The sequence below is a fragment of the Oncorhynchus kisutch genome, linkage group LG5, assembly GCF_002021735.2.
Source record: "Oncorhynchus kisutch isolate 150728-3 linkage group LG5, Okis_V2, whole genome shotgun sequence".
In the NCBI taxonomy this organism is placed as follows: domain Eukaryota; kingdom Metazoa; phylum Chordata; class Actinopteri; order Salmoniformes; family Salmonidae; genus Oncorhynchus; species Oncorhynchus kisutch.
The window spans coordinates 24,716,438-24,731,586 of NC_034178.2; the positions used below are offsets into that span (position 1 = coordinate 24,716,438).

Genomic DNA, 15,149 nt, shown 5'->3' on the forward strand with positions numbered 1-15,149 from the left:
TATTACAGAGAATAAATCTAAAAACTTTGGGAGCCATGCCATTCTGAAGAGGTTTATTCAGGCTTTCATTTTGTTGAGTAATGGGATAAAGTTATCTTTATTTATACAACGGGTGAGTCTAATTCTGGATGCTGATTGGTTAAAACCGCATTCCAGCCGGTGTCTATTGCACAAGTTACCACCGGCTAAAGCTATGATGTTGAAATGCTCCATCTGACAGCGCAATACACTGTCTCATTTGCCCAGCCAGACAATTTATAAACTTGATCTACACTGTAAAAAGCATCTAGATATTATCTCCCATTTCCTTTAGATTAGCAATTAGTTTTCAGTTGCGAACATTTGTATAAACCTGGCTGGCTGTCTCTCTGACATTTGTAACATTGTTTCAGTATTGAAATTCGATCTCCAGCTGTCCCACCAAAAGACCAGCCGGCTTGGGTAGCAACCATAGATTTGTGTCAGGACTGTATCTTGTAGAAGGCTGAAATTGTGTGAATTAATTCATTAACATAATTCTTATTTGAATATGTTGGTAACCCGTTGTATAAAAATGATAATGCCCTCAGTCAGTGTTTGGAGGATATATTGGCATGTTTTGACTTTGTCTCGAGCCTAACAAAACCCGTGCCAATATATCCTCCAATCACAGGCTTTTTGGCCATTATCACTTAAATGTTTGTTGTTTGTTGTCACTTATTAAGCATCCTAAGTATTTGATATTTTTTGTGGTCTACTTAAAGAATTGTTCTAGATAATGAGTTATTCTTTTTCCTATTGCCATTATGTCCTGGGTTTTTTTCACGTTCATTTAATATCCTGATATTTTAGAGTACTCTGAAAATATTTTTAGCAAGGGGGGCATTGAGTTTCAATACGTTTAGTTTATATTCATGTTTACCAATACTGATACCTGTTACGTTTGGGTCATGTCTAATTATTTCTGTAAACGGTGTAATTGCCAGTGCAAACTAAACAGCTGATTCAAATGACCATCTCATCATCAATCTTTGATTATATAAATCTGCTGTGTCGTGCTGGGGCAAAAACCTAAATGTGCACCGAGTTTGGGAACCCATGAATTCTGAGGTGTTGTGATGTTTCCCACTCCCCACCAGATGGTGATGTACTCTAATTCACAGTAATGTTGTTATAGCTGTAGCTACTAGCTACCCAGATGGGGGTTTCCCTTCTCAGCTGAACAGGCTAGGGAAGCCTAGCTGGAACGTTCCAAATACATTTCAATGTGTTCTTTACTCCCTTTTCTCTCTCACTCTCTTTCTGGATTCAGAACTTTTCTCCACTCACACACACTCTCTCTTTCTCACTCACGCTCCCCCTCTGTCTTTCTTTCTCTCTCCCTATATTCCTCTCCTGCAGAGCAGACTTCATTCATCCCTGTACCTTCTAAGTCTCCCTTTCAGCTCTCTAATTCTTTCTCCGCACTGTGTATTCCACCTCCTCCCGCTTTCTCTCCCCCTTTCTCTCTCCCTCTTTCTTACTCTCGATTTCTGGTAGAAGTAAATTAAGCTTTTCTTTCACGCTTTCTCTCTCTCTCCACCTCCCTCTGATTTTTCTCCCTCTGTTTCTCTCTGCCTCCCTGTCCCCCTTTTCTCTCTCTTTCTCACATCTTACTCTCTTTTTTCTCTCACTCTCTCTCCCTCCCTCCCTTACTTTCTCTCCCTCTATCCCTCTCTTCCTCTTACCCGCTATCAGAGTAACCTGAGCAGGGTACGGTAGGGTGGGAGGGAGGGCAGTCATGCAGAGCTCAGCGGGGCCTGGCCGGCCTGTAATTAGCAGCTGAGAGAGAGCGAGAGAGAGGCTCTCTATCTCCAAAACAATTGCAGCTTAGGCTTTTAGCTACTCAGAGAATGCCGTCTGTCTGTGAGGAATAAAGAGATTTGAGCCCCTGGACTAGACGAGTCGTCAGATTGTTTTACAGTACGTATGGAGGAACGAGAGTGAATCATTCATATCTGTCTGTTTGTTGGGGTCTTTACAGTCTCTTGTGTGATAAATGTTACAATAACATAATATCACAGTAAGAAGCTGGCCAGTGCACCAGATTTGATTTAAAGTTCAGGGATTATGATATAAAAGTGTTGATAGTTTTAGGTTAGACTGGTTAGACTAAGGACAAGGAGGAATAGTGGTTGTTGTTGATGGGGTTGTTGTGTTGTCTTACCCTCTGGATGGGATAGACAGGACAATTATTGACTTCATTCATTAACTTTTTGTTTTTATTTGGCGTTTTGTCTTGTATGCTTGTTCTTATTTTCTGTCTTTCGATTCTCTGTTTATGCATTTTTTTTGTATACACACCAAAATCAAAAGTTGGTCACAAAATATATCTTACCCTCTGGGCGGCTGGTTGGGTGTAGACTCATAATGATACAGCCCCTGATGTGGCTGCATGTCCACTGGCATTGGGGCTCTGTCCTCTGCTCAGTATTCTGTTCTGTGACGGAACAGGACAGCCAGCCAGCAGCCTTACGCCCTGAGGGAGCGACAACGAGAACCACCGTTAGGAGACGTAAACACAACAATAACTTTTAGAACTTAGAACCACCGCTAGGGAACACAATGACAGAAAACCAACATTTGAACTTAGAACCTAGAACTATAACCACCGGGTGGATCCGCAGCCATCTAACGACTTCTTGAAATGTGTCTTAGGCTAACGATAGCATTGTTCTGGAAAACACATGCTGAACTGAAATATGAATGAGTAGACACACACACACACACACACCATTGTACTTTTTATTCACAACCACCCTGTCATAGACACACTCTCTTGCCTGTACACGAGGCACAGAGTGTCTAAATGAGCTTTTTCTGATGCCACCCAAAGTGTTCGCGTGGTAATGAAGTCCTGATCCTACTGTTGACATGCCTGGACAGGCTATGAGAGATTAGCCTGTCTTTAGGGACACAAACAATGATTTACTGCATTAAGCTCTCGCCACACTGCCAATCTCTCTCTGTCTGTCTCCAAACCGAAGACACGGGCCAAAAGAGACATGCTTCAGTATACAGAGCCAATGGACTGTCTCTGTGTCCCCAAACTGAAGAGGAATGCCACAATGGAGCCTTACTAGAAATCAAGAGATCAACAGGCATGTTTTGGGCACTGTGCGTGTGCGTGTGTGTGCGTGTGCGTGTGCGTAGAATTGTATGTGGGCAATTAGCCTCAGAAAGCTAGTGAGCACCTGCTCATTACAACCACCCACATCACTCCAGGTACTATTACTATTATTGCTGTAGGCTCTGGTAGGCACTTAACACAGCAATTAGTGCAACATATTACAGTACACACAGAGTAGACATCAAACACAGTCAGCCAACAGAGAACTTCAGGACATGAGGAACTGCCATCCATCATAAGACAGCCCATTATCAGCCTCAAAAATGTATCATGTTACGTTTTTGCAAAAAAGTTAGGTATCAACTGATTGACGCTTATGTCAACTAGCCATGCTCCCAGCAAGCTTTGCGGTGCGAATGGTAAAAGATGAGCATCAACCAATTGACGCTTATGTCAATACATTGCAGTCAATGGGAAAAGATGAGTGTCACAGGGTTGAAGCTTATTATCAATATATTTGCAGTCAATGGGAAAGGACGAGTGTATTGACGCTTATGTCAATACATTGTTCTGGGGGAGACGCTTTAGACCCAAACTGTTACAGACCTATATCCATCCTGCCCTGCCTTTCTAAAGTCTTTGAAAACCAAGTGAACAAACATATCACCGACCATTTCGAATCCCACGTACCTTCTCCGCTGTGAAATCCAGTTTCCGAGCTAGCCACGGATGCACCTCAGCCATGCTTAAGGTCCTAAACGATATCATAACCGCCATGATAAAAGACAGTACTGTGCAGCCGTCTTCATCGACCTGGCCAAGGCTTTCGACTCCGTCAATCACCGTATTCTTATTGGCAGACTCATCAGCCTTGGTTTCTCTAATGACTGCCTCGCCTGGTTCACTAACTACTTATCAGATAGAGTTCAGTGTCTCAAATCGGAGGGCCTGTTGTCCGGACCTCTGGCAGTCTCTATGGGGGTGCCACAGGGTTCAATTCTAAACATTCAACATCTGGCCCTTCTTTGGACACTGTGTTAGCAAACCTCCAAACGAGCTTTTTCACCATACAACACTCCTTCCGCGGCCTCCAACTGCTCATAAATGCTAGTCAAATGAAATGCATGCTCTTCAACCGATCGCTGCCCACACCCGCCCGCCAGCCCGACCAGCATCACTACTCTGGACGGTTCTGACTTTGTGGACAACTATAAATATCTAGGTGTCTGTCTAGACAGTAAACTCTCCTTCCAGACTCATATTAAGCATCTCCAATCCAAAATTAAATCTAGAATCGGCTTCCTATTTTGCAACAAAGCCTCCTTCACTCATGCTGCCAAATACACCCTCATAAAACTGACTATCTTACCAATCCTTGACTTCAGGGATGTCATTTACAAAATAGCCTCCAACACTCTACTCAGCAAATTGGATGCAGTCTATCACAGTGTCATCTGTTTTGTCACCAAAGCCCCATATACCCATAGACCTGTGCTCTCATTGGCTGGTCCTCGCTACATATTCATCACCAAACCCACTGGCTCCAGGTCATCTATAAGTCTTTGCTAGGTAAAGCCACGCCATATCTTAGCTCATTGGTCACCATAGTTACACCCACCCATAGCACGCGCTCCAGCAGATATATTTCACTGGCAGCATACCGATCGCTGCAGCTGTACACAGCCCATCTGTAAATAGCCCATCCATCCAACCAACTACCTACCTCATCCCCGTATTTGTTTTTGTTCTTCTGCTCTTTTGCACACCAGTATTTCTACTTGCACATCCTCATCTGCACATCTATCACTCCAGTCTCTCTCTATCGCCTCTTCTCTCTCCCTCCACCTTCTTTCACACCCTCTCGCCCTCTCTTCCCCTCCTCTCTTTCCCTCCCTCTCTCTCCCCCCTCTCTCTCTTTCTTCCCTTCTTCACCCTGTCTCTCTCAAGAGCTTTGTCCAAATACTGATGGACAATCTGACCAAGACCTTAAGAACAGCTTGCAGTTCTCCCAGGCACAGGTGGATGTCCTGAAAGAGACTTTCGGCAAGATGACAGCAAACTGTAAGTCCACGCGAGAGCACATCAGCACTGTCTGTGAATCATTATTAACAATGACTTGGAAAACAGACTGTCTAGAGGGACAATCCAGGAGGAATAACATTGTTGTGGATGGCATACCAGAGTCTTCACATGAGAACTGGGCCAAGTCTGAGGAGAAATTAAGAAAAATGATCACTGAAAAGGTGCAGATGGATCATAAGAAGATTGAGGTGAAGTGCACCCACAGGTCTGTAAAACCTGCAACCAGCCCAAGTAACAGACCCAGGACGATAGTGGTCAAATTCCTGAGGTTTAGGACAAGATGGCTGTTCTGGAGAGAGCTAGGAACTTGAGAGGAACCAACATGTTCCTTATTAATGAGGACTACTCAGGAGATGTGCGCCAGAGGTGGAAAGAACTTATTCCAGCCATGAAAGCTGCCAGAGAATGTGGGGACATTGCTTACATCCCCTACTATGGGCTCATTGTCCACTCTCCCTCCCAAAAGACTGGGAGGAGGGAGAGAGCTCAGCTTCCAGGTCAGTAGCTTAAGCACAACATCACACACACACGTACACCAACTGTCACTCACAAGTGCCTGATTGACTGACTCTATTAGGCAAACCACGTTCTTGTCATGATTTGTGTGTTTTCTTTCTTCTTATTATGTCCATCTTCGATGAGCTACCTAGGAAAGGCCTAAAAATAGATCATATTACATCAATAACGTGCTAACATTGGATGACATTCATATATTGGCCATCTTTGAAACTGTCTAAGATCCATTCCTTTAATGATAAAGCAGTAGCATTACAAGGATATCACAACTACAGAAGAGACAGGGATGCCTATGGGGGAGGTGTGTTGCTTTATATGTTCATAGCCATATTCCTATAAATCTTAGAGAGGACCTCATGACAAATGTCTAATGTTGTTGAAGTGTTGTGGTTACAAGTTTACCCGACTCATCAAAAGGTTCTTATTTAGGGATGTTGCAATCAGCCTACCAGAGTATTTACAAATAGTGCAGGACTTACATCCTTCACGTGTGTTGATCACATTTTTACCAATGTATCCATACCCATTGGATATAGTGACCGTAGTGTAATGGTTACATCCAGAAAATCAAAAGTTCCAAAGGCTGGGACTAAAGTAGTGTATAAGAGATCATACAAAAGTTCCAAAGGCTGGGACTAAAGTAGTGTATAAGAGATCATACAAAAGTTCCAAAGGCTGGGACTAAAGTAGTGTATAAGAGATCATACAAAAGTTCCAAAGGCTGGGACTAAAGTAGTGTATAAGAGATCATACAAAAGTTCCAAAGGCTGGGACTAAAGTAGTGTATAAGAGATCATACAAAAGTTCCAAAGGCTGGGACTAAAGTAGTGTATAAGAGATCATACAAAAGTTCCAAAGGCTGGGACTAAAGTAGTGTATAAGAGATCATACAAAAGTTCCAAAGGCTGGGACTAAAGTAGTGTATAAGAGATCATACAAAAGTTTTGAAATGATTCCTATGTTGAAGTTGTGATTAATAGTTGCTGGTCTGATGTCTGTGAGAAGGAGCATCTAGAAGCAAAAGGAGTGGCTAAAGTCTGGCTGATTAGCAAGCCTTGAACTACTTTAAATAAAAGTATGGGCAGAAAGACTAATTCAACGCCATCTTTCATTGAATTAGAAGGCTCATTCATCACAAAACCTTTTGTTATTGCCACTTATTTTAATATTTCATTGGCAAAGTAATCAAACTCAAAACTGTGAACCATCATATTCATGCATAAAAAAACGAATAATTAAATAAAAACGTAATTTTGAATTCTGTAAAGTTAGTGTGGCAGAGGTGGAACAATTATTGTTGTCCATCAATAATGAGAAACCACCTGACATTGACAACAGATGGAAAGCTACTGAGGATGGTATTGGACTATATTTCCAGTCCTGTTTCTCATATCTTTAATCTGAGCCTTTGCATTCCTCTCAGTACCCTAACTACTGTACATGCAGTATGAGGACACCGAGGTCCAAACCTACGTAATAATTAATTTTTTTAATAAAATATAATAATACAATAAAGAAAATTAATTATGGGTCAACATCTGACTATAGCTCAAAGCATTGATCAAAGCTCAGAATGCTTATATTCTTGATTTGCTTGAGTCCCCGGATTTGCCCTTTTAGCAACACATTAACCACTTCTCAAACGGCGCCAAACTACGCCTTCTCGCGGCATAGTCCGACGGCCTGAGATGTGAAATGAACTACCCCAGGTCGGAGTCAGCTCCAATAAGCAACTTAGCAAAGAGACGTTGATGACTGGGTTTTTGCGAGATGCCGGACAAAAGGCCATTTTAAAACCGTCCTGCGACTTCTGCCATGTCTATAGACATCCCAAACAACCAAAAACCTTCTTTCAGAGAATGAGTGGCTAGTTTTACTTAGCCAGCTAGGAGGATGAAGTAAGAAGCTAACGTTAAATGGAGCCTACCTCAGCAGGAGCAAAAAATAGGCTACCAAGTTCTTATAATAACTGCTTTACAGAGAGTAGGCTACTGAGACAGACAGTGATGTGGTAAGCTGAGGCAGGCAGCGATGCATGCAAGAGGAAGCAGAGGAGACAATCAAAGAGAGAGGTTAGTACAGTGGTTCCTGAACTTGGGGTCGGGGCCCTAAGAAAATCTGTACTAATCTTATGAAACAAATTAGGAACTTTATAAAAAATAAGATATGTTTCAATTTGAACATCTCAACATGGCCCGTCTTCCATAATGCCCTAAGGCCTACATTAAAATGCAATCCAAATGTAATACATTTTGTTTATATCTGTGGTTGTTTGTCATATCTCGATCACCCTCTAGATTTTTTAGTTTACCCATTAACCACTTTTTTTTTTACCACTACATCACTGATATTAATAAAGAATCGTAAATAATATTTGAATAATTCACGTGACTGTCATGATCTGTGTGCTCCATTGATGTCTGTTTGATCAGAGCTTGATTAGTAATGCCTAGGAATACAAATGTGAACGCTATATAATTTAAGAAAAGAGATATCTATGTAAAGAGTTGATGATTTCATGCAATTCATCATTACAACTGACTGAACAGTCGCTGATGCTACGTATCATTGTGAATGATTTCCCATATTTCCCCCATTTGAGGGGTATAACATTGCAATTGTATAGCTAATAGGCTATGGACTGATGTGAATGAACCTACAGCAGTCAAGGTGATAATGGATGGGGTCGTTTTTGCTTTTTGCTGTTCTCCAAACAGCATTTTAACGTGTTTTTTATTATTATATAAAGGACAATTCCTGGGGACACACCCTTTCGGACCACACTAAAACTCAAACCCTGGTTACAGCCCTGATTCCACTACCCAAGAATGGTTAAGTGCCCTTTATTGGTTCTAATAGCCGACCAAACAGCTCGCTGCATGCAGGCCCTTCGCAAACTTTTGAAAATAATTGTTTGACCAGATACAATGCTATTTCTCTGTGAACAAATGACATTAAATTGCAAATGAACAACAGACTTTCAGCATCTTTGTAGAGAAGGGCACTCAACATGTACTGCGCTGACACAAATTACTGATAATTGGCAGAAAGAAATCGATAAAAAGAAAATTGTGGGATTGCAGCCTTTGATATCACTGACCATAATCTGTTATTGGAAAAACGTATGTGTTATGGCTTTACACCCTCTACCATATCATGGGTTGAGAGGGTCTTCTTTAATTGAAGCTTATCTAACGTAAAGCATGCAAAGTGTGGTATTCTGTTCTCTATTTTTACTAATGATCTTACCACTAGCCTTAAACAAAGCCTCTGTATCTATGTACACTGATGATTCAACATGATACACAGCAGCAACCACAGCTATTGAAATCACTGCAACCCTAAAACAAAGAGTTGCAGTCAGTTTTGGAATGGGTGGCTAGTAATAAACTAGTCCTGAACTAGAACTAAAAGCATTGCATTTAGTTAAAATCATTCCCTAAGTTCTAGACTTCAGCTGAATCTGGTAATGAATGATGTGGCTGTTGAGGAAACTAACATTCTTGGTGTTACATTAGATTGTAAATTGTCATGGTCAAGGCATATTGATTCAATTGTTGTAAAGATGGGAAGAGGTCTGTCTGTGATAAAGATGCTCTGTTTTTTTAACACCATATTCGACCAAACAAGTCCTGCAGGCTCTGGTTTTTATCACATCTTGACTATTGCCCGGTTATATGGTCAGGAGCTGCAAATAAGAGCATAGAAAATCTGCTGCTGGCCCAGAACAGAGCAACATATCTTGCCTTTCACTGTAAACAGATGGCTAATATCAACAAGATGCATGCCAGTTTCACATTTGATAGCGTTATTCTCATCACATGTGAAAAGTTGGTGTTAACATGTGGAAACATTGCTACTGCAACTGTGCATGCAAAACCAGTAATGCCATTTTGTAAAAATGGTTACTTAGCCTACCCGAGTATAATAATTTGTGTATTAAAAAATAATGATTTCTTATTTCTGAGCCATCCACTCCTATATTACTGTAGTCCTCCACGGTGTTGCATTGATATGCATGTACTTTATACTTTGTGGTACTGCTAGGGGGAGGCATTCGGAGTGTTACTTCTGCAGGCGCGGGCCTCTCTTCTTTGTGCATTTGTCCCATGACCGTTGGAAGAAGCCCAGTGAAAAGAAAAGAGAAGTTGTCTATCTCTCCATGTCTCCTTATATTTCTTTATGCTGTTTTCCGGGTTTGTATGCACGGTTACGTTTTCAAAAATCCAGAGATAACATGTTTAGCAAAACTGTGTTGAGTTTTCTGGTCATTTCGGTGTATGTGTGATAGCTAGCCTTCCATTTTGTCCTAGCTAGCTATTTTTAGCTTCTGTTATTGTTAGCTGTCCATTTTGTTTTTTGCTCCATTTAACACACAGGCCTAAAAGGGATTTTAAATGTATTTGAAAATGTGGGATTGTGTTTGCTACTGGAATGAATGTAAACGGATACTTTTATATAATATATACAGCTAACAACAACAATGCAATGTCAAAACAAATTGACATTGTGGTTAAAGCTTTATCAATTCGCCTGATTTTGCACTGCTTTGGACCAAATCAAGACGTCAATATTCTTCAATTTCAGCAAATTCTGCATTTGTTAAATAAAGGTTAAATAAATAAGAAATAAAATGTGTGATTAATTGTGCCTTGATTATGTATTTTTTGTATTTTTACATTTGACAGTCCTACATCGAATTGAACAGTCAATATTCTGAGATTGAGACAAATTTATAATAAATATACATTGGGAGAGAAATCCAGTGTCAGCCTTCTTGGTTTAATTGGCATCTCCCTTGGGAGACTTGGGTTCTAATCCTGCTGGTCACAAAAGCACACATGAAACTGAGAGTATCACATGTGGAATGTTGGGAAATCGCATGTCTGAGTCATGTGAAAAGCCATGGGAAACTGCACACGTGTCTGAAAACGACATGTATTTTTCATGTTTCATTTTGTAAAGGTATTTAGCATATGTCTACGCCAGAGAGTGTGTGTATGACAGGGTGGGGTTGTGAATGAAATCTCAATGGTTATGCATGTGTGTGTGTGTGTGTGTGTCGGAGTATGTGACAGAAAATTGTGTTACAGTGGGACAACTTGCCTGTATATAGAGGAGTTAAGATCTATAGAGAAGTGTGTGTGGCATAATCATTTGGTGGGTGCTCATATTTGACCTATGTTTTTTTGCATATGCCTACTCCCCCTGAGACACCCTTCAGAGAGTGGGGTTATGGCCAGGGTCAGCCATTATCAACAGCAACCCTGGAGCAATTACAGTTAAGTGCTTGCTCAAGGGCACAATGACAGATTTTTCACCTTGTCAGCTCGGGGATTCAAACTAGCAACCTTTGGGTGACTGGCCCAACACTCTAACCACTAGGCTACCTGCCACCTTATGTGTGCACACACGCATGTCCATGTGCGTGTGTGTGATGGCATATTTCTCTGGAGAGAGGTAGGTGGTGGGCCGTAGCAAGCTATCTGCTTTAGATGATCGATCTCTGTCGAGAGGGGATCTGTTTTTTACATATTGTGTATATTTATTTATTCGAAACACATTTCCGTTTGTTGACAAAGTCAACTCTTTATTTCAAATTATTATTTCAAAATACTTTTATGGTCGCTAGCAAAACAGTACACAAGTTTTGATTGGTTTACAATCTCTGCTGGTCAAGTCTGCCAATCACGTTATCCGCATCTAAGATAGTAGACAGCTGGTGACATCTCAACTTAGAACACAGCAACCTTGGTAATGTAGCTAGCTAGCAGGAACTGATCGCTTTATCACTAGCTAACATGTCATATATACCTGTACATGACCATCTGATCATTTATCACTCCAGTGTTAATCTGTAAAATTGTAATTATTCGCCTACCTCCTCATGCCTTTTGCACACAATGTATATAGACTCTTTATTATTTTTTTCTACTGTGTTATTGACTTGTTAATTGTTTACTCCATGTGTAACTCTGTGTTGTCTGTTCACACTGCTATGCTTTATCTTGGCCAGGTCGCAATTGCAAATGAGAACTTGTTCTCAACTAGCCTACCTGATGATTACAGAGCACCCTCCCTCAGACTGTTGGGATGTTCATTTTCTAGCTCATAAACACATTCCATTGCTGTGATGATTTATTAATTAATTCTTGTCTCTCACTTTTGCTCACATGATCTATTCAGCTCTCCTGTGTCCAGCTCCCAGAGATCAGCCAAGTTACACTACTCCCTCCTTTCAAAGAGCGCGTCCTCGCGCTAGCTTGCGGCTCTACGTCTTACAGGAACGCGCTCGCCGGCCAAGCACACGCACTGTCGTGGTTGCGAGGTCCGATCCCACTTCTGACACCAATGTAATGAAACAGCAGGGAGCAGGTCTCGAACCCTCGACCTTTGAGCCTGAGGCCCGGTGCGCTATCGACTGTGCCGCAAAAGCATGCTCGTGCGGCAGGGTCGATTTCCGTGCTTATATACCCAGGGTCGTTACAATATATAGAATCAGGCCATTGGCTGCCTTCATCATGAGGGGTAAGTACGAGAGTTCTGATTGGTTCCAAGTTCAGTAGTTCGTCAAATTCGCCTGAGCGGCAGAGTGTTGAAATCTACTTGTTATGAGAAAATGTTCAGGGATTGAAGGTGCCAACTATTTTGTTGTCATCTTAAGAATGTTTTAATGTTACAGTGTATTCGGAAAGTATTCAGAACCCTTGGCTTTTTCTACATTTTGTTATGTTACAGCGTTGGTCTAAAATGTATCAAATCATTTCCCCCCACATCAATCTACACTCAAATACCCCATATTGACAAAGCAAAATCAGGTTTGTAGAATTTTTTGCAAATGTATTAAAGATTTTTTTTTTAAATGAAAGATAACATTTACATAAGTATTCAGACCCTTTGCTATGAGATTTGAAATTGAGCTCGGGTGCATCCTGTTTCCATTGATCATTCTTGAGATGTTTCTACAACTTGATTGGAGTCCACCTCTGGTAAAGTCAATTGATTGGACATGATTTGGAAAGGCACACACCTGCCTACATAAGGTCCCACAGTTGACAGTGCATGTCAGAGTAGAAACCAAGCCATGAGGTGGAAGGAATTGACAAGGGTAAGATAATTGACTAGGGTTGACATATTGGTTATGATTAAGAGTGAATGCATTTCAATCTCACAAAATTAGAGGCATGATGCAATATATAGTTAGGATTCCAAACATACAGTAAATTACACTTATTGGCTAACCAGCAAGCTAGCTAGCTAAGTTTACTAACAATAAATAATAATACAACAATTTACTGTTGTAAATCTCTAAAACTCATGATCTGGTTTTACTAGAAAAATATTTGCCTAAGCATGCCTGAGACATGTAGCTAGGTACTGTCTGGCTACCTAGGTACATGTTCACTGCCTGGCCACTGTGCAAAAGTTGAGGGCTATGCCTCTATCAGCCACTTATTGTTCTAAATGTAATTGCTGTGCATGTGCACATGTATGCATGTTCAACTAGCCTACCCTAATGTTGATGTTATGTTGGCCCAGTTCCTCTGTATTTCAAACTGTACAATAGTGTAATTTATTTTATTTTTTGTCTGTGTTGCCTGGGCTTCTTCCTGGAGCTGATTCTAGGTACAGAAACAGAATTCCTTTGCCTGCGTGTGTCATTGGAGCAGAACAGTATCCCGTGATCTGTATCCCTCTCAATGGACTGGACATTATGCTGGATTTCAAGCAGAAGATGAGGAGCTGAATGGCAGTTTGATCACGACCACACCCCTCCCGTCATTTGTTGATCAGCAGATGTCTGCACTTTTTTACCTCCGACACGCTCACACACGACACAGCAGCTGTTGCTAACTCACACAGCTGTACAACTACTCCCTGAACTTTACTGCACTTGTCGTACTGTACGTGTCTTTGAATGGCAATTTCATCATGACCACTTTACTACACAGGAGACATACTCGGACACACTGAAATACACTACACTGTTCATCTTGTAGTTTTTTGTATGTTACTTTTACCACACAACATTCTTGTTGAATACCCAATTCTCTTTTTGAGTTAGCATTAGTGTACATTCCCCTTGACAAATGAACATTATTTGGATACATCTAAATGTCTAGCATCTGTTTGATGCTACAGAGCCCTGCACAGTTTATATACACTGAGTGTATAAGACATTAAGAACACGGATGGACTCTACAAGGTGTCACAGGCATTCCACAGGGATGGTGGCCCATGTTGACTCCAATGGATGTCCTTTGGGGGGTGGCCCATTCTTGATACACATGGGAGCTGTTGAGGGTGAAAAACCCTGGCACCTACTACCACACCCCGTTCAAAGGCACTTCAATCTTATGTCTTGCCCATTCACCCTCAGAATAGCACACAATGTCCCACCTGTCTCAAGGCTTTAAAATCCTTCTTTAACCTGTCTATTCCCCTTCTACACTGATTGAAGTGGATTTAACAAGTGACATCAATAAGGGATCATAGCTTTCACCTGAATTCATGGAAAGAGCAGTGTTCATAATGTTTTATACACTCAGAGTAAATATCTTCTGTGAATCTATACAGGAAGACATATTTAGAAGATTGATAAAAAGCCAGGCCAAACACATTTTTGGTTTCGCTTTCATTTCCATTTAAAAATCCCAGGAGCCAATACAATACTTTCAGCTGTAGGTTGCATACTTCTTGTTCTGCCTGGTTCAGCTTAGTTATCTTATTCTGGTTCTCTAGTATGAGAACATTGCCAAATCGGGCTGAACTAGAATAATGCAACCTACAGAATGAAGGAGAAAATATCCTGTAGGATTCTGGTACTGTAGTGGTTCCCATCCTGTAGTAGGGAACTGGCATTAGACGGTTAGGTCTGTTAATCAGATAATGAATCAAAACATTTTTTATCACAGTTTGTAAAAAGCTATAGATGTTCAAAGTGAGACCTTTCTCTGTACAAAAATCGATCAACATTTTCAAATACAAAGGAATAGCATGATTTACAAACAGTATCGGTTACAGAGTCCCTGCTGCAAAGAAACATGTCACTGCTAGCTAGCTAATGTTGGTCAAAGATAGAACTAACAAACATGTGTATGTTACTCTGCTAAAGGTCTAGAAGTGACTACCATAGCATAAGCTAAATTGACGGACACTGTATCTAAAATATATATGATTTAGCTGATGGCTTTCAGAAGTCAGTTAAGAATAGAAGTTAGTTAAGAACACATTCTTATTTTCAATGATGGCCTAGGAACGGTGGGTTAACTGCCTTGTTCAGTGGCAGAACAACAGATTTTGACCTTGTCAGCTCCGGGTTTCAATCTTGCAACCTTACAGTTAACTAGTCCAACGCGCTATAACCACCTGCCCCTCATTGCACTCCATGAGGAGCCTGCCTGTTACGCGAATGCAGTAAGAAGCCAAGGTAAGTTGCTAGCTAGCATTAAAGGTATCTTAT

The 15,149-nt window shown here is 41.1% G+C and overlaps 1 protein-coding gene across 1 annotated transcript in view; it reads right to left on the reverse strand.

Moving 5' to 3' along the window:
- The window catches only part of LOC109890135 (zinc finger protein GLI1), a 109,369-nt gene that overhangs the window by 41,741 nt on the left and 52,479 nt on the right, over nt 1–15,149 (reverse strand). The window contains exon 2 of the mRNA XM_031824712.1: nt 2,357–2,497. Coding sequence (XP_031680572.1) covers nt 2,357–2,427 — 71 coding nt within the window. The 5' untranslated portion in view covers nt 2,428–2,497. The remainder of the gene's footprint in view (nt 1–2,356; nt 2,498–15,149) is intronic.